Source organism: Sebastes umbrosus, chromosome 1 (assembly GCF_015220745.1).
Source record: "Sebastes umbrosus isolate fSebUmb1 chromosome 1, fSebUmb1.pri, whole genome shotgun sequence".
In the NCBI taxonomy this organism is placed as follows: Eukaryota; Metazoa; Chordata; class Actinopteri; order Perciformes; family Sebastidae; genus Sebastes; species Sebastes umbrosus.
The window spans coordinates 25,756,501-25,775,792 of NC_051269.1; the positions used below are offsets into that span (position 1 = coordinate 25,756,501).

The following is a 19,292-nucleotide window of genomic DNA, read 5'->3' on the forward strand; positions in this document are numbered from 1 at the left end:
AGTCTGTGGCATCACCTGATGGAAGCTGTGGATGTTGTGGCAATGGTGGCCCTATAGGAGCAGGATTGGGTGGTGGAGGAGGAGGAGTCGGCCCAGGAAACACTGGGTATTGAGAAAACATTGGAGGTACTGAGGATTCTGCAGGACCTGGCCATCACCACTAGGAGCCGTAGTTGTTGCTGTAGTATAGCCTTAATGTCCGGTAATGGAGGGCATGTGACTGAGAGCTCAACATCCGCCAACAGCAAAGAGAGTAAATACTTCTCATCCTGCAAGGACACAAACTGAGTAACTCAAAAGCATGTGCACACTTCCATTTTCAACCACAAGAGGGGCCACCATACCTTGATCTCTATGCACAAGCCTCTGTTATAGGGTGCAGTAAGCCTCAGTCCTCCAGAGAGCACTTAAACAGCAAATCCATAACTGCTCCAGATCGATTAAAGGGACTTCCACGTGTCAGACACTGCAATGGTTTTAATTACAGATGAGAAAATAACTCTAAAGCAGCCAATAAAATGCCAGTATGTGAAGTCACTAACCCTTAACTTTGAGGTCATTTGCTGTGATACCACCCATCTTCAATACCATCCCAGAGGGGAAGCAGGAAACAGAGGGTGGTGGTAACACAGCATCATACATAGGCTAGTGTTCAATGTGTCTTAATTGACCGACCAATCACAGCCAGTTTGGTGAGGTAGCCTAAGCCAGGGGTTCCCAAACATTTCCATGCCAATAAATTCAACTAAAAAGGCAGTTAAGATTACGTTTTCAAAAAACACATTTCAGTGAAATTGATATATGAGTACTGTCGGTAGCCTTTGAAGGAGAAATCAAACATTAGAACAATATTAGTGCATTTATGAATTGCAAATTTTGCTACACATAAAATGGTTCCAGCTGCAGTTCTCAATGTTTTAATGCAACATTTCTGCACATTCATCAAAGTAACTCATATAAATTCACTTTATTTTATACACAATGAAAACATACAATCATGTTCATTTTTACAGAAGAAAATAATGCAGCTTTCACTCATTATCAAAGGTGAGCCAAACAAATGCACATGACTTTTAATCAGTGAAGAAGCTACGACACTAATCTGATAAGAGAGAGGCGTACTGATTAAAAACTGGTTATAACACTGGCATATAGCAACACACATTATAAAACTCTATCAATTGTGAAATACTCATAATGTCCACTGGGAATCATTTCCATGCACTTTACTTGGTGATTAAGTTGTGCTAGAAAACACAAACATTGAAATATTCAAGATTTTTCAAAATATACACATCTTAATTAATTTGATTACATTCAAGTCAATTTTAAGTAAATCAGTTATTGCTTAGATGAGTCTTGCGAGAGCGTTACTGTCCACATTATGTGATTGTGCCATTTCATGGAGGCTAGATGATAGACGGTGCTCCTGACATAAGAGACAGCTCAGAGGTCTGTGACTTCGTCTTCACACCAGTCATACTGATACATCCCTGCTGAGTTAAATTCTTCTCCTTGATGTGCAGCAGCTGGAGATCCAACACTACCATTATAATCAGTTGTGACACTGAGTGGCTGTATCAGCGGGGACGCAGAAATAGGCTCTGTGTCCAACGTCCAATCGTAGCCAAAATAAGCTGGAGGGAGAGTTATTGCACCACCATTTCCATCAGCTGTGTCTGCCGTAGTTTGTGTCCAAGAGGGAGGTGGAGATGTGAACAGACCTTCTGCTACAAGCTGTCCATGGTGAAGGGCGTCGTCAATACTGCGCCTGAGGTTAATGGGAGACGGAGGCCGCATGTCAAATTCTATAAGTGAAAGAACACATTCGCGCTCACCAACTTTGTGCAACAGTAGTGCAGCCTGAGAGTCAGAGCTGCTAGTGCTGACAGGATCAGGTGTGTAGTCTGTGGATGGCTGATCGTCAAACGGACACATTAAGTTGTTGCTGAAACCTCTTCTAGACAGGTTATACTTTGCCCAGTTGCTTGGCATCAGGTCCTCCCAGGTTCTCTCAGAGTTTTTTAGTGGTCCTTCCTGTATGCTGGCCAAGACCCGACCCCACAATCTGGTCTCGTTCGGCGCTGTAGGCACCTCACTTGTGTCCTGCCCATGATGATCGCCCCTTGAATGACCCCCACATTTTGTCCAGAAGATCCAGGATCCCAGGACGAGCAGTGAAAATCCCCAAGCTAACTCAAGAATCCTGGCCCAAAACTGGCTGAGCCACCAGCCCCAGCTAAAGCGCCTCCAGTTCCCCAGAAGCCCATAAAGCCAGAGGAGACTATACATCTGCAGGCTGAAGCAGAGAAACCCGAAGAAAGCGCACACCGCTGTTACTCGCTTTGCACGCTTCTCAATCCTCAGTGAAGGAGCCCACTGAGGCAGAGAAGACCAGAGGTGGGGGTGTAGATGAGAAAAAGACTTGATGAGGATTCCCATGCAGAACGGGAGGCCCCAGCAGAGGGAGAGGGTCTGCAGCAACAGAGGGAGAGCAGGGGATAACGTTGGAGAGAAAAGGTCTGCTACAAGTAATGGAGTGCAATGTGATACAGCCAGCCCTCCAACCACCCACGGGTGCTGGTGCTGCAGCTTCAGCGGGAAAAGTAATAATTTAGACCCTCTGAGTGCGACCAGTGTGAGGGCAACCTGCGCCCACAGGAGGAGCTGCAGAGGAACATTATGGAGCGCAGCCAGCGTGGCACGAGACAGGATCTGACGGGTGCCATAAGGATCAAGTAGAAGGAGGAAGCCACGCAGGCTTCCACTCAGGATTAGGAGAGCATTTGCCAAAATCAGGGCGTCACGGAGGGGCTGAGGGAGAGCGCACGCACCGACTATTCCCACAACTGCCAGGGCTGCCATCAATATGAAGAGGCCGGCTGATCCAAAGACGTGTAGCTCCCAGGCAAATGCCAGTGTGCGTCTCATGTCATCCCAGAGCAGATTGGTGCCATTTGTAATAACTACACAAGGACCCAGACTAAGCACACAGGGGCCTGCAGGTCCTGACAGGTTCTGGTTCGTTGTGGGAGTTAACGCATCGTTTTGGACAAAGAGTTTAGGGCTGTCCAAATCTGAAAATGAGAGACAGCGAGAGGGAGAAAGAGGAATACATATATTTAGAATTATGAGAGTATTTCCATATTACATTTAATTTAAAGGCACAGTGTGTAGGATTGGGCGGCATCTAGTGGTGTGGTTGCGGATTGAAACCAACTGAGTACACCTCCGCTCACTCCTCCCTTTCCAAGACTGCGGTAACGTGAGGCGCTGAGTGCAAAATGCTTGTAACGCTGTTCGCCTCGCTCAGAGGCCATCCTTACAATAATAACATTACTTTAGGACAGAAGTCAGACGGTGGTTGGCGGTATCATGGATTTCGTAAAAACGTGAAAGCCAGTGTTTGGTTTGTCCATTCTGGGCTACTGTAGAAACATGGTGGAGCAACATGGCGGACTCTGAGAAGAGGACCCGCTCCCTATGTAGATATAAACGGCTCATTCTAAGCTAATGAAAACACAACGATTCTTAGTTTCAGGTGATTATACACTAATGAAAACATAGTTGTGAATATTATATTCCATTTCTGCTAATAGAGCCCCCGAAATGTTACACACTGTTCCTTTAAAGGAAATTAATTAGGAATTTATGACATCTGTTTTGACTTCAATTAACTATGTTTACTTACCATCCGGAAAATCTTCATTTACTTTGGATGTGTGACTCTCTTTTAAGTGTTCCTCAGTCATTATGTGGCTGCCTTCTTCCTCTGAGATCATGTATACTCTGGAGTGAGTGTATCCTGTTATTGAAGTATTAGCTTTGTCAGCTGAGTGGTGCAAGGTAAGTGCTGGTGTTGTAGTTAATGTGATTCCAGACTCAGAATGGTTTTCATTGCCAGCTCGCTCAGACTTCTCTGGAAAGACGAGTGTCTGTGATGCTGTACTGTCAACACTGAGTCCACTGCCCTCCACAGAGTCACTGCTGCTCTCCCAGTAGAACATCAATTCACTGCCCGCGCTTCGAGTTATTCGGACTGAGTTGTCCAGTGAATGTGAAGTTTGAATAAGGCTTCCAAGTGAAGAGAGAGACAGCGTAATGAAGAGCAAAGATGAACGCCCCATTTTTAACACTTGATATCACGTCCAAAACCTGTAGAACAACATAGAAGAAAGAGAGGAACAGTCAGGTTGACATCACCTGTAGAGATTACATTAATATAACGATTCCACTTCAGAATTAGACCCTTATTCTGTATCAACAGGATGCAGTATTGTTACAGTACACTGTTTGATATAATTGTAAAAGACTTAAGATTTTAGCGGTTAGGTAGGTGTGAAGAGTCACACAGATTCCCAGATAATTAACCTTGCGTTTCAATCCTATAAAGGACAATGATTCCCCCGGTATAATCCAGTGGGTTTGCTCACTCCACAACATCTGTGCAGGGTTTGCCTCAGCAGAAATACAACACAGCTTGGAGGTTCACAGCATGAGCCAGTCTGATCTGTCTGTGACCTTTTGATCGCAAATGTTAAGCTGCCACTTCAATGATATGCAAATCACACGATATAAAAGAAAAAACTGATTAAAATAGACAATAAAGCACAAGTATAATGCTTAATAATGTTATTTTCAGCATGACATAAACATTTTTTACAGGTGACTTGTATTCCCAAATGCAACTTCAGGTGCAAAAAAAAATGCATCTCATTTGCAATAATAATGCAAAGCATTCAAAAAGCTTTACACACAAGGCTACTTGAAATCTCTAAAACAAGCAGGTGATTATCCAACTATTCCAACTATTAACAGTCATTTCATAACATTACCAAAACACAATATCCCAATGCTAAAACAATCTCTCCCATAAACTAAAGATTACTGAAGAAAAACTCAATAAAACCAGATAACTCAGCTGTACCTGTGTTTCTTTTTAGTATGGCATCGGTAGCACTCCACCTCTAGCTGCAGTACAATCTGATATCTGATGTGGTTCGTAAAGATCATCACAGTGAGGGTTGAACCTGTTGGATTTACAGGTATGCTCACAGCCATCAAGCTGACGTCTTATTCCTATTACCGCACCGGCTGGCTACTTGGCAGCCTCCCAACCTGATGTCACCTGCAAAAAAAACAAAATATCAGGTGCCAATTCTGACAAAAAAAAGCTTGAATGGGAGGTTCTTGTCTTCACATATGTAGATTTAAAAAAAGAAAGTTTAGTTTAGCAAATAATTGACTATTAATAATAGCCCACAAGCCTCACCTGTCTCTCTCTCTCTACAACAGTTGTGTTAAGGTAAATCCCTTTCTAAAGGATTACATTAAGTAGCGCAAAGTCACATGAAGTGATAAGGTGAAGCCAACTAGACACGCTAATCTATGTTTCATGTCAACTCATTAGTTTGAAAAGTATGCACATGTGAGGGATTATGCCAAACATGACATGACATAAGTAGGCTAGATGTTATGCATAGGCCTACTGTACGCTAAAATGTATATGTCTATGTATTAGTCACCACTTAGATGATGTTTTCAGTATCACTTTAAGCAAATTTATTTCAGAAAAAAATATTAATATACATATATTACTCCCACCACCACTTCCATCAGAGAGCCCCTGCAGACTGCAGTGAGTGTGGGAATTAACTCCTTCCTATCCAGTGTGTAGAGGACTCAGCCTATGCACACAGTGGATCTGTGTTGGTCCACCTTAAGACGGGCGAGAGGCAGTTTGTTGTGGAGAGCACTGGGGGAGGCCCTCAGCAGCACATGCCTGGCTCTTTAAGGCAGACTGGGGAAGTTAGATCCTGTTAAAGGTACATGCCTTCAAATCAGCACAACATCCCTGGAAAGAGTTTTAACACTGCTGCACTTTATAGATGTGTTTATGTGTCGATTTTAAATGACTTGCTTTCCAGAGTCCTGTTGTACAGAGTCAGAGATATAGTGATAAAGGTGATTCTGACAAAAAATAAGGTCCATTTACAGGCTTTTTCCAGAGCTTTCAACCACATCTCATAGGTATTGTGGCCTATAGAGGTTATCGTGAGGCCAATAAACAACAAATTCAGCAAAGTTTGAAGTGAACTGTACATTTTGGTTTCTTCTTTTAGAAATAGTCTATAATGAATGCTTTCCATTCAGATTTAATATCTATCTATCTATCTATAGCCTATATCTATCTATCTATAGCTTATATCTATCTATCTATCTATCTATCTATCTATATATATATATATATTTATCTATTTATTTATCTATATATATATATATATATGTCCATCCATCTATCTATCTATCTATATACATATATAGCCTATATCTATCTATCTACATATATATATATATACATATATATATATATAGCCTATATCTATCTATCTATCTATCTATCTATCTATAGCCTACAGTATATCTATCTATCTATATATCTATCTATCTATCTATCTATGGCCTATATCTATCTATCTATCTATTTATCTATCTATCTATCTATCTATGGCCTATATCTATCTATCTATTTATCTATCTATCTATATATATATATATATATGTATATATATATATATATAGCCTGTATCTATCCATCAATCCATCCATCCATCTATCTATCTATCTGACTGCATGTTTATTTCCCTCTCTGTTATTTCCTCTCTTTCTGTCTTTCAGTGCCAGATAAAATAAAATTATAATATTGAATGGCTCCAAATCACCAACTATTCATGATGTGAGTGTCTCTGAATTGAATAACCAAACATTGAACTGTGCTGAAGCATCATGATTACAGCTTTTGTGTATTGCATGGTGTTGACTGAGAAGGATGGGAGCTCTCAGAGGTTGTAGTTAACATCAGCAGCCCGCGGTGGGCCGTCCGTCTCCTGGCAGAGACACGGAGAGCAGAGAGCAGTCCGGACTGAGAGGAGTCGCGTTGTGTTTTCGGGGCCTACTAACTTCCGTCATTGTGACATATACATCTCACTGGATATAAACACAGAGGAGGTTAATAGTAAGATTATAGTAAAACCACTCAAGATCTAACTGGATATCTCTACTGGAGCTGTGAAACTAGTGTTCTCCCTCTGAAAGCAGAGAGACGTCAGACCTCGCCTCAGCCCGCCACCGCCTCCTCCTCGCTGCTGTTACATCTTCTATCTCCATCTAATCGTTGTTTTGCGGGGTTTCACCGCCGCGTCCCGCATTATGTAGCTGACTGAACGGAGTGCTAGTAGCTCTTAGACGATTATCGGCTTTTTCACTTTTAAACACCGTGCCTTGGCGGAAAGGAGAGGATTTCGTTTTTATTTAAGGTAGCATGACAGGATCCAGACGAGCCGTCGAGCTAGCATCATGCTAACCAGCTAACGTTAGCATGACGCTAAGCTAACGTTAGCATTGTGTTAGCTTAGCGTGTTATGTTGTGTTTGCAATGAATGGACTGTTTACTTTCATGTTTGTTAACTTATGTTATGTAGATTAATTGCGTAATTCACAGTTTATATATATATATATATATGTTTAACACAGTTAGCCGTTGCTAGCAAGCCAACTGTCCATAACAGTGCCATTGCTAGCATGGTGAAGCTAGCTATGCTAACCACTAGCTGTAACGTATTATTAAAACAATCAGGACATAAAAGTCAGACAAATGTATTATTGATGCTTTATAAACATTTAACTTTTCATATTATAACCACTAACAGTGAGCTGTGAGCTGTGACTGTGATGCTGCACTAGTGTGAAGTTGTGTATAAAATGAATGGACTGTTTACTTTCATGTTTTGTTAACTTATGCTGTGAAGAAATATGTAGATTAATTGCATAATTCACAGTTTATATATATATATATATGTTAAACACAAGTTAACGTCACAAAACAGTGGCTTGTTAGCATGGTGAAGCTAACTATGCTAACCAGTAGCTGTAACGTATTATTAAGACAATCAGGACATAAAAGTCAGGCAAATGTATTATTGATGCTTTATAAACATTTAACTATAAGTTCCTTTCGTACTATAATAACGCACAGTTAGCTGTGACTGTGATGCTGAACGTTGATTGAAGCCTAGCATAGTCATAATGTGGCCTGTGTGCTATGTTATTATAAACGTCCCCCTTATTTATCTAATAGGGGGTTCAAATTACATTATTTAGCTAATTATGTCTTGTTTATGTAATTGCACTGTCCCCTCTTCATTGGATCTTTATTATAGATGCTTTAAATACAGTATAAATATGAGCTGTTTTTGGATTTGATTCTCACATGTTTGTAAATGTGTATCTCTCTCCAGGTCATTTGAGGATGAACGAGCAGGACAGTGGGGTGGTCTCCTTTGATGAGTATGTGCGGCAGAAGGCCCGCACTGTGCCTCAGCACAGGATGAAGGAGTTCCTGGAGTCCCTCTCCAAGGGCCCAGAGGTGCTGCAGGAGTTCAGCCAGCAGGGAGGGGCACCCACCACCACAGCCATGGTGTATCAGCAGCAGCAGGATACCAACTGTGTCTACGCAGACAGTACAGAGGTAGCTGGCTCTCTCTTAGAGCTGGCTTGTCCGGTAAGAGCAGGTCCCCTCTTCCATTATGGGTTGTTAATGTTGAATTATATTACTGTCCTCTTCACTGTGGCGCAATCTGCTGCACTTCTTATATGGGCATGCTTTATAACAGGTACAGGTGAGCTCGGAAGAGATTTCACCTCATCTGTCTGTGCATCAAGAGTCTGAACAGCAGCTTCAGGTGCAGGTTAGTGTATATACTGATGTCAGTTCTCGTACTATGACATACGATGGCTACATTCCGAATCGCATATTTTTTAGTTTTTAATTTTAGTACATAAAGCAGCTGCCGTCACAAAGTACGTACTGTTGCATGCAGTATGCATACAAATGGGACATACTACTTCGTCATAACATTTCGTCTTGGACTTTGACCCTCTTGCTCATATACTGTATCTGATTGTGGGTCAGAATAGCCAGAAAAGCATGCTGGCTTGCATACTGCAAAATGTGACCGGATGCAGTAGGACATCCTGGTATTTTTTGAAATACTGCATTTGACATACTATGTATTTGGACATACATCTTTTTCTGGCATACTGCCATAGTATGGTAGTTTGGGTATTGGAACGCACAGCATGTTGAAATTGCACAAGACGTGTGTGGGGGCCTGCAGGGTCCAGAAACTGTCATTACTCACTGCCAAGAGGAAAACAAATTAGAAGGCGGTGTGGTGTTTGAGTTTATAAGTTAAAGTTAAGCTGCAGTGAAGTAGCTTTGCTCCCTCAGCTCTGATACTTTCACTCAGATGTGGCTGCACTTGTGTCTGTCACTATGTCCTTAACATTTTAAATCCTTTAAATATGACCTAAGCCAATTGTGGACAAGAGACAACTATTCTGTTGTGGATTTTCACTTTAACAAAAAACAACACGGCTCTGTAACTTTCTCTGTGGAAAGGAATCAGTTTGTTAAATTCACTGATACACTGTGACATGTAGACTGTTTTACCTGCTTAGTATTGATTGTTTTTGTATTAGTGCAGATTCACATTTTATTATCAGAAATGTCAGAATTATTTTCTAGATAAACTCACTTTATCATCTAAATTAAAAATTTTATATAGAAAAAAGTGTCAGTGAACAGTAAAGAAAGTCATTTCATTTTATGACTGCTGACAGGCCTGATTATTTTCAATCTCTCCCTCTGTGCCAGGTTCAGATTCAGGAGCAGCAGGGCCAAACAGTTGGCCAGGTTCTTCAGGTGGCCTCGCCCTCTCAGCAGGACCTGCAGGGAATCTCAACAGCCCATTTTGTCCAACAGGGAGAGCTCACAGAGGAGCAGCAGCAGCAAGTACGGGGTTTATTTAAACAGTCACCCATATCAAGTGCATCCATGTGATGCTGGTTTGTGACAATGTCGACTTTTTTTCCACAGATTCAGGCGCAGCTGGTTGCCGCTGTAGCTGGAGGACAACAAATCCAGTTACAAGGAACGCAGCATATTCAGCTGCCAGGCGGTCAGCAAATTCAACTTCAGGCTGGCCAACATATTCAACTACAGGGTGGCCAACATATTCAATTACAGGATGGCCAGCAAATTCAGCTACAGGGTGGCCAACAAATTCAGCTACAGGGTGGCCAACAAATTCAGCTACAGGGTGGCCAACAAATTCAGCTACCAGGCGGCCAGCAAATACAGCTACAGGGCGGCCAACACATTCAGCTACCGGGTGGCCAGCAAATTCAGCTACAGGGCGGCCAACACATTCAGCTACCGGGTGGCCAGCAAATTCAGCTACCGGGCGGCCAGCAATTTCAGCTACAAGGTGGCCAACAAATTCAGCTACAGAGTGGCCAACAAATTCAGCTACCAGGTGGCCAACAAATTCAGCTACAGAGTGGCCAGCAAATTCAGCTACCAGGTGGCCAACAAATTCAGCTACAAGATGGCCAACAGATCCAGATTCAGACCATAGAGGCCATGTCTCCTTCACAGCAGCAAGACTCTCCCAGGGAGGCAGAGAGGAGGTCCGCCACTGTCTCAACTGTTCTCCAACCTGCCAAGAAGCGTAAGGTGGATGTACCTGTAGCTGTGTCGTATGCTGTTCCACAGGGCCAGCAGGTGGCCACGGTTCTGGCCATCCCTCAAGGGCAGCAGCAAAGCTATGTGTCGCTACGACCAGATTTGCTCACAGTTGACAGCGCTCAGCTGTATAGCACTACAGGAACAATCACGGGTCCCACAGGTGAGACCTGGACCATCCCTGTGTACTCCACTCCACAGCAGCAGGGGGTGACTCACATTGCCATACCACAGGAATACAGCCAAATGCAAGTTACCACCACCAACGGTAAGGACAAACTGTCCTCCAGTTCCTCATCAAGGTCCGCAAATTTGCAGTCGGCCTCCGCCGGGACACAGGAAGAAATAGTACAGACCCTGTTCCCAGCGCAGTTCATGAACGGCAACATTCACATCCCTGTGGCGGTGCAGACTGTAGGAGGGACGTACAACACTGCACAGTCGGTGCACATATGGGACCCAAATCAACAGCAGAGCCAAGGAGAGGAGGGGCAAGAGCAGCAGCTCCATCTGCAGGTTCAGACTGACTTTTTCACTAACTGAGTTTGTCCTATGCTGTGTACCCTGTTTTTCCATAGCTCAATGCATAAAATGGATAAACAATTAATCTCAATTAGTCCCTGCTTAATTATACTATGAACCTTTTCATTGCCATTCTGTTGCGAGGGCAACAGCTTTGGTCCAAGTCTACTTCCTGTCAGCTACTGCTTTAACAAGTATTGCAACAGGAAATACAAAGGGGCCCATTTAAAAAGATTATGTTGTCCAGTTTGAAAAGGTCTGTTATCTAGCGGAATTATCATCATGTGATTACAAAGATGAGTTTTATCCTTGCCGTCGTCTTTCCCAGAAATCCTCAACTGAGACGCTTTTATTTCGGTCTCGTGCAGGGTCACATAGAAACAGAGGGTCATGACGAACCGCCTACAGAGATTATGGTTCCTATCTGCCTGAAGCCAGAAGAAGGCCTGGAGGTCTGGCGCCTTTGGGTGGAGAGAAAAAACGCAGAGCTAAACAAGCAGGAAAAGACAAAGCTCGCACCCATAGGACGTAAGTCAACCAATAAGTATTTGAACACGCATGTGAAATTTGTCAACAACATTGATATCTATCATTTCCTATACTTACTCAAACCACTGGAAGCAATGAAATGTCAGTTTTGATTTCTGATGTATTCGCTGTTCATATTGTGCTCATTAATAACTTTTATTCTGGTTGACACTGAGAAATAAGCATGTAAACGTTATGGTGCTAATAAAAACGTTGCCTCTGCTCATCTGTCTGTGGTCGCGTACAGGTCGTCAGCCCCTGCGTTTTCAAGAAGACTTGGTGTCCAGCGCAGTAGCGGAGCTAAACCTGGGTCTTTCCCTGATGACGCAGGAGGCACGAGGATCTGACGAAGAGCAATTCACATCCGATGTTCTATATTATGTGTTCTTGTGCATACAAAAGGTTGGTATCCCATGCTCAAACAGTGTCATTCCAAAAGGCTGTCTACTTGAAGTTTTAACCTGCACGTTTGTTTTTGTTTTTTTTTAGTATCTCTCCGAAAATGGACGTGTGGATGATATTTTCTCTGATCCATATTACACACGTTTTTGTGGGTGTTTACACAAAATCCTGAATGGTTGGAGACCCAGTGTCCATCCTTTAGGTAAGACAGAATCAACATTTACATTTTTTATTTAATTCTGTAGAAAAAGGATTGCTCATTGTGTGTTTTCATTTTAGGTTACGTCATCCCAAGTCATGTGACCGAGGAGATGTTGTGGGAGTGTAAACAGCTTGGTGCACATTCACCGGCCACATTGCTCACAACGCTAATGTATTTCAACACTAAGTGAGTAACCGCGTCTCACCTGGATCAGTTCTTTTTAAATGACACAGACGTGTATTTGAGATCTAATCACTGTGTGTGGTTTGTCAAAGGCATTTCCACCTGACGACACCTGAACAGCACATGAAAGTAGCGTTCTCTAAGGTCCTAAGACACACGAGGAAGAACCCCGCTAACGCCAAGGACAAAGCAACCAGTATCCGCCTTCTCAAAGGACAAGGTCCAAACAGCGCAGCACAGAAAGGTGCTCAATACAGTAAGCCTCATGTGCAAGTCTTGCTATGAGTCGCCGCCTTTGACAGCAGAAGTTGCTGACCTGTTGTGTGACATCTGTTTCAGGAACTGATGACATGTATGAAGAGCAGATCGAGGATCCTGAGAATCCTCTTCGCTGCCCCATTAAACTTTATGACTTTTATCTCTTCAAATGGTGAGTGACACTCAATCACATAAATCCTGCGTAACTGGATCATTCTTCACTGTAGATATAGCCAAAAGGTATAATGGCTGTTTTATGAATTGAGTCTGGTCTGGTTTTGAAGATCGGCTTTAGCTACTGTCGGAATGGGCTGTCTGACGGCGAGGTAAAGCGGCTGTGGACGGAAGCAGCAGAAAAACGTATTTTAGCCGCCTAAAAAAATCTATATCAGTTCAAGTGTATATATATTTGAATATTTTCACCGCTTTACCTCGTCATCGGACAGCTTTTTTCCGACGGGGAACTGAAGCCGTTATATTGTGGTCTTCAAAGCCACCAGACTCCATTCACAAATCATAATTTTACCTCAGGGAACAAGGGAGTTGCTGGTTTACCCCTGCATTCATTGGCTAGCATGTTGGTGTTATTTTGTAACGCGCGTCCACACAGCCGTACATTGCTTTGCTTCCGTCTGCTTCTCAAAACTGGGAGCATGTCGATTGCCATTTAAGTTATTGTATGTAACGTTAATACACTGACTATAATAATATACTGTATATATAGCAGCGTCATCATTCAGTAACCTACCTCAGGTCACGTGGGAAAAAGTTTTTAGAAGGCCTTGGGGAAAACAGCATTTTGACACTAAAACATACAAACCTTGAACCAAAATTTGAATGTTTGGATTTGAATACATAAGGAACACCACTGTGAAGCTACAGAATGATATAAATAACTCAAATTACTCCCTTTTCCTTTTCCAGTCCTCAAAGCGTTAAGGGACGCAACGACGCATACTACATGACTCCAGAGCCTGTCGTCGCACCGAACAGCCCGATGTGGTACTCATCCCAGCCCCTCACAAGTCAGCAAGTGGAGCACGTGTTGGCCCGCATCATTGTGGTACGAGAGATACAGGAGATCATCGGTGTGGACATCATGAGCTAAACTGAGAGGACGACTGGACTCGTGGGAACTTGTTCTCCAGTCACTGATTGTTTGACTATGCAGTATCCATCCTGACTCTATAAACCTCAATGACCATCATCTCAAATCAAAGGGAACAATCATTATTTCTCTCAGAGGAGTGCATCGCGACAGCAAAGATTTTTTTTTTCTCTTCTTACATTTTCTGTTTTCAGCTGATGGGTCGGACTGTTCTTTCTCTTGACTACCTTTGTAAGCCATTGCCTCTGTAACCTTTAAACTGGCAAGTAAGGGAGGCGTTAGTCTCACCACTGCTGGACTATGATTGACCTCCTGCCCTCTGAGCTCTGCAGAGGTTTCCTGTAAAAGTGTCGATATGATATGAGGATATTTAACCTTTCACTTCTTAACCTCACAGACCATTTACCACATCGTGCATCTCTTCAAAGTCCCACTATGATACATGACATCTTAATGAACAATTACAGGGACCACAACCTTTTTTTGTATACGGACTGCATTTTGGATCACGTATTGATACGTTCAAAGCTGAAGAACTTGTGCCTGTTTTCAAAAATGACGTTATAATTCATGCTTGTGGATCATTGAGTGAGTTGAACCTCAGATATTCACAAGGTCAAAGTGCTATATTGTAGTCATTCTTTCTCAGGTCAAAGCTAGTGATTTAAACACCCATCAAGGATTTTTGCCAACTTCTTCCTGTATGTATGTATTAGGTTATTAAACAGGACATGCAGATGGAAACGCCTTTGTTTAGCTAACACAGTATTAATCCTTGTATCAAAAGTCATGAGAAGCAATTCAAAAATGAAAAGTATAAAGCGCTGTGTTGTCTGTGGAAATGCAACTCTGACATTTGAAATGAGGATTAGTTGTGGGCCTTTTTCAAAAATAACTTGTCACACCATCAGCATCCATAAGCCTGGTGGTGCCTCCCATGAGATGACATGTACGATTGGGATTACTACATTGACAAAAATAGTTGTGATAAAGTTCTGCTTCATTTGTTTATTACTAAAAATGAGTTGGATAGCACTGTACAGTCATTTACCGCTTGATAATTTTACATAACCTCACAACATTTTTGTAGGCCAACCAGAAAGTTAGCATCGCACAGGGTCCCTCGACAAAAAGCCAATGGGATATTCCAGCTATAACAGCTGTGTCATCTCACGAATCCATCTCATCAAACAGAAATTGGCAAATAGAAATGATGGAAAAGCATCGTAAACCACAAAACAGAATTCAGCGAGTCAGCATACAGACAAGTTTGACAGCAGGACGCTACGTTTAAGGATGTTTTTACTCCGGTTCAAACTTTTTAACTGAAGTCAGAGTGATTAATCAGCATCATGTAGACTCTGATGTCTGGAGGTTGGCATCATTGACTGTGATTATTAAAATTGGCTTTTCACATATAAACAATTTAAAATTGTGAATTTGGCTGCTGAACTTTTTAAACATAAATGACTGGCGGTTGAGGAGTGATGACCTCTGACCTCTGCGGTGGGTAATATCACAGAAGGCCTACTCATAAAACGCACTAACTTCACCGATACCGCCTCTCACTCCAAACTAAATTGAAAAGTTGGCAGCCCTGTTAGTGTTAGTCACATCATTATAGACCAGTATGCTGGTCTGTTATTAACATTATATAAATAGATAGATAGTAACTTTATTAATCCCGAGGGAAATTCAAGTTTCCAGCATCACAGTTCCATAGTGCAAAAACATGTTAGTAAAAAGATACATACTAAATAAACTAATAAATAAAAAGAAAATATAACCTCCATACTAAAAAAAATTAGCAGCTCAAGAATTGTCATAATGTTCAAATACTTTGTCCAGCTTTGCTATATATAAATTTAAAGGCAGCAACAGATAAGTGTCCTCACCTGATCCGTGCTATGTTATATTGGTATAATGTCATTTAGTAGAATTTACAAATTCAAACTTTTATCACTTTGTACTACTGTGAGCTGACCAGAAAGAAGTAGAATACAACCTCCCCCCAACAGCAAACACTACAATTAACATCTTCAAATGTAAAAAAACACCCAATCACTTAGACACACACACACACACACACACATTCCCTTAAAATAAGTTTATTAAAATGAAAGGGATAGTTTGGATGACAGGAGTTACCACAAGGAAGCTAAGCAATGTACAGCTGTGGACGGGGGCAGCAGCAAAACATATTTTAGCCACCTAAAAAAAAATCAACATCAGTTTAAGTGTACTCTATATTTAGAATACTTCCACCGCTTTACTGTCCGACAACCCTTCCCAACGGAACTGAAGCCATCATCTATGCGCTCTTCAAACCAGACTCCTTTGACAAAAACAGTAATTTTACCTCGCAGAACAAAGGAGTTGCTGGTGCAGGTTCTCAGGAATGTCTTGACTTCTCTCACCTGAGCCAGAAGAGGAACCATACACCTTGACAACGCTTTCTGTTCCTAAAATTGTGGAGCATCAGGGACCTGAGGCTATCCTTGCCAGCGCGGCCTTGTCAGAGGAGCAACAGAGGGCCATTCAGGTGGCAACAACTGACCAACCCAAACTGGCATTTGTTTAGGAGAGGCTGACTGCCAGCAACTCTCCTCAAGTCCAAGCGTGTGACTGCTTCACTTCTTCTTCTTCTTCTGGGGCAGAAACAAGCACTGGATGGTGATTTGTCTGTACAGAGGGGGACTGGCATTCACCACTGCAACACAGATGCCAGTCCAGGAGTCAGGCTTGTGGCTCTCTCCATCAGGATTGTTGGGAGCATCTCCAGATGGTCTGGTGGCGTCTTCCATGGTGCTGGATGTGAAGTGTCCCTATGGGGAAATGACTATTACTGATGCTGATTTACAGACGCCTCTTTCCCAATGTAAATCTATGGGAAGAAGTCTTTTTGGACCCAGCGGCATCACGTGACGGACACGGAAGTTGTAATTCCACCATTTGTCCGCTATGTAAAATTCGCTTCAAAGCCCGGCGCACTTCCTGGGGGCTTGATAGAGCACCTCTAAAAAGGAGCCTGTGAAGAACCTCTATGAATGTTATTGACACATTCCTGACAGCGCGTACGCTGCAGTGGAAGAGCGCAGCCAGGTGCAGGTGTGTGTAGTTGTGACGGAGTTTCATGAGGGTCATGAAAATCTGGTCTTCAAGATTGAGTTCTTTGGGTCTCCAACCAGCTTGGTATGTAATGGAATCTTCATAACGAGCAACAAATTCACACACAGCACCGAAGGTCTCTTTATCTGGTAATCCCGTCTCCATCCGAAGAACACTTTCACTCAGCTGAGACGCAGAATACCTGTCACGACTGTAACTCTGCTTTTCCTTGAGAGACTCCAACTCTGCTCTGGACTGCTCTAGCTGGATCTCCAGCTGAATCCTATATCTTCGTTCAGACTGCAGCTCTTCTTCAACCGTTATACTACATGATGGTTCCTCAAGTATGTTGGTAAATGGTTGAGGATCCTCCACGGCTTCCTCCTTAACAGTCACAAGCTGTATAGCTCCTTCCTCCACTTCATCCATCTCTATTGGAGCCAATTCGTTCCAATCAGGGTTTCCATCCCTCAAGCAGTAGGAATGATCTTCAGTCTTTTGTCTAACGGGGATTTCCTTTGGGAATAAAACAGGGGCTTTCTTTTTTCCTGAAGGAAAATGACAACTACAGATGCGGGAGTGGGGACTGGGCTTCCTGTCAGCTCGCCTGGGGGGAAAAGTTGAAGATATATAATATTAGTTTCATGAAGTTACACCTTCACACATAAGAGCACTAAGTTGCTAATGAAAAGATAATACAACAACAAAAAGAGATAGTGCAATATAAATATAAAAAATATAAAAGATAATACAATATAAAATATAAAAATACAATATGTATATTGATGAGATGACAGTTTTACTAGATTATTGCACAAAGTGTCCGTCAGATAATTATATAATTATTGCACAGAGTGATCAGCATGTTAATGCACATGTCCTTAACAGTAGATTAAGACACAAATATCAGGGTGCACACTAAATCAATTATAAATATAATGCTCCCACAATTTACACCTACAGTAATTGCAAGATTATAATGGTTACATTTCTTCATTAATGCACATGTCATCTATGATTTCTATTAGTACTGGCTTCAGTTACATGGTTAAACTTCATAATTATTGCATAATTATCTTCAAACAAAGTAGCATTTTTTAGTTATTGATTTATTTACTTTATGCAAAGCTTTCCAAAAGTGACCTGACAATTAATATTAGTGAGCATCAGATGTCAGTTTAAGGAATTGTTTCTCTGGTTATGCAACATTTGATGGTTGCTTCAATACTATCCTGTGATGATGTTAAAACACTACAAACACTACTGGCGTTGTGCATCATGACAGTTTCACCCTGACCATGTAAAGCCAGTCAGTGAGGTGTTATCACGGTGAGCTCACCTGATGGACCGAACCCAGAGTCTCCACCGGACAACATCCGTCGGGAACCGATAAAACGAGCAGATCCCATCCGATGACTTGTGGCTGCATCTCGGGGCAAAGCAGCAAACCATCGCCTGGCTCTATAGGGTAGCTAACGTTAGCTACAATTTGAAGGACAAAACTACAACTGGAAATGACAATATATTGATAAATCTAAAAAGTTGTAAAGTTTGAGTTGCAGTAGTTTACAGGATCTTGAGTACATCCATGTGAACCGTTGTTTACAGTCCGAAAACCCGGAAATGAGTTAGCATTTCTGCACTTCCGGTTCCCTGGTCTGGAAGTCAATGGGCTTTTTGAATGGGCTTTCTGGTTAGATGCTTGAAATAAGGTCTGTGGCTAACACATGATTAATAGATTTAAAGGTTTTGTTCTGCGATATAAACTCGTTAATAAATATCCCACTAGTGCACTTGGAAGCGTTTAAGTGTCATAAAAAAGGCGATTGCTATATCAAGTGGCTAAATGAGACTACTATACGTCATTACGCAGACTCCGTACGTCATCACGTTGACTAGTCCATCTCATCGATGTAGTTCGCTTTTTACTTCTGTCTGATTGATTTCACGCTTCAGAAAAATCATAAACGTGGTGTTCATTTGTGAATATTAAATTGTTGAACAAAACGTATAAGTTTTGTTGGCCACAGAGCTTAATTTCTGCAGTAATCGAGGGGAACCAATGCGATGCTAACTTCCTGGTTGGCCTACAAAAATACGTCATCCCTGCTGTAAAGCGCTTACGTGTCCGACGTGACTGCATACCACGTCCAACTGCATACCACCACCTACTGTATCAGAGTGTGTAGAGTCATGACATATTATCTGAATACTGATGAGAAAAGAAAGAAAATTTATATATAAATATATACATATATATATTTATATTTATATATATATCTATATATATATATAAATATAAATATAAATATATATAATACTGTGCAATATCATTTTTCCACTTGTGCAATTTTGTTAATAGTCTGTTTATTGTCAATACTGTATATACTGCTCCT

At 41.9% G+C, this 19,292-nt stretch overlaps 3 protein-coding genes across 8 annotated transcripts; 1 reads left to right on the top strand and 2 right to left on the bottom strand.

The window, feature by feature from the left end:
* Nucleotides 1–741: 741 nt before the first annotated feature.
* On the bottom strand, nt 742–6,145 carry LOC119492767 (proline-rich transmembrane protein 3-like). 2 transcript variants are annotated; one of them, XM_037777490.1, is made up of 3 exons: nt 4,928–6,145; nt 3,692–4,155; nt 742–3,077 (listed from the first exon to the last, which is right to left on the bottom strand). In XM_037777490.1, exons 2-3 carry the CDS (start codon nt 4,125–4,127, stop codon nt 1,447–1,449), a joined length of 2,067 nt encoding a protein of 688 aa, XP_037633418.1. In that variant the 5' UTR covers nt 4,128–4,155; nt 4,928–6,145; the 3' UTR covers nt 742–1,446. The 2 variants fall into 2 exon arrangements, with proteins under 2 accessions (XP_037633418.1, XP_037633426.1); XM_037777498.1 differs by having other exon boundaries at nt 3,692–6,145.
* A 705-nt stretch (nt 6,146–6,850) lies between these two features.
* LOC119492722 (glutamine-rich protein 1-like) lies at nt 6,851–15,227 on the top strand. 5 transcript variants are annotated; one of them, XM_037777405.1, is made up of 12 exons: nt 6,851–7,316; nt 8,298–8,560; nt 8,673–8,747; nt 9,716–9,853; nt 9,938–11,101; nt 11,476–11,635; nt 11,883–12,037; nt 12,125–12,239; nt 12,317–12,425; nt 12,515–12,678; nt 12,762–12,852; nt 13,605–15,227. In XM_037777405.1, the coding sequence occupies exons 2-12, from the start codon at nt 8,309–8,311 to the stop codon at nt 13,786–13,788; spliced, it is 2,607 nt and encodes an 868-aa protein (XP_037633333.1). In that variant the 5' UTR covers nt 6,851–7,316; nt 8,298–8,308; the 3' UTR covers nt 13,789–15,227. The 5 variants fall into 5 exon arrangements, with proteins under 5 accessions (XP_037633333.1, XP_037633358.1, XP_037633341.1 ...); XM_037777430.1 differs by having other exon boundaries at nt 12,515–12,666; XM_037777413.1 differs by having other exon boundaries at nt 6,851–7,015.
* A 666-nt stretch (nt 15,228–15,893) lies between these two features.
* LOC119492882 (52 kDa repressor of the inhibitor of the protein kinase-like) lies at nt 15,894–19,039 on the bottom strand. The gene is made up of 2 exons (XM_037777757.1): nt 18,236–19,039; nt 15,894–17,503 (listed from the first exon to the last, which is right to left on the bottom strand). Exons 1-2 carry the CDS (start codon nt 18,346–18,348, stop codon nt 16,645–16,647), a joined length of 972 nt encoding a protein of 323 aa, XP_037633685.1. The 5' UTR covers nt 18,349–19,039; the 3' UTR covers nt 15,894–16,644.
* Between the last annotated feature and the right edge of the window lie 253 nt (nt 19,040–19,292).

What these genes read in the sequence shown, in the direction of transcription:
- LOC119492767 (XM_037777490.1), bottom strand. Translation starts at nt 4,127, where the DNA reads ATGGGGCGTTCATCTTTGCTCTTCATTACGCTGTCTCTCTCTTCACTT. An exon ending in AAATGAAGATTTTCCGGATG is followed by an intron (nt 3,078 to 3,691) that starts GTAAGTAAACAT and finishes TCTCATTTTCAG; the next exon opens with ATTTGGACAGCCCTAAACTC.
- LOC119492722 (XM_037777405.1), top strand. Translation starts at nt 8,309, where the DNA reads ATGAACGAGCAGGACAGTGGGGTGGTCTCCTTTGATGAGTATGTGCGG. An exon ending in AGCAGCAGCTCCATCTGCAG is followed by an intron (nt 11,102 to 11,475) that starts GTTCAGACTGAC and finishes GGTCTCGTGCAG; the next exon opens with GGTCACATAGAAACAGAGGG. An exon ending in GACTTTTATCTCTTCAAATG is followed by an intron (nt 12,853 to 13,604) that starts GTGAGTGACACT and finishes TTCCTTTTCCAG; the next exon opens with TCCTCAAAGCGTTAAGGGAC.
- LOC119492882 (XM_037777757.1), bottom strand. Translation starts at nt 18,348, where the DNA reads ATGGTTTGCTGCTTTGCCCCGAGATGCAGCCACAAGTCATCGGATGGG. An exon ending in CTCTGGGTTCGGTCCATCAG is followed by an intron (nt 17,504 to 18,235) that starts GTGAGCTCACCG and finishes TTTTCCCCCCAG; the next exon opens with GCGAGCTGACAGGAAGCCCA.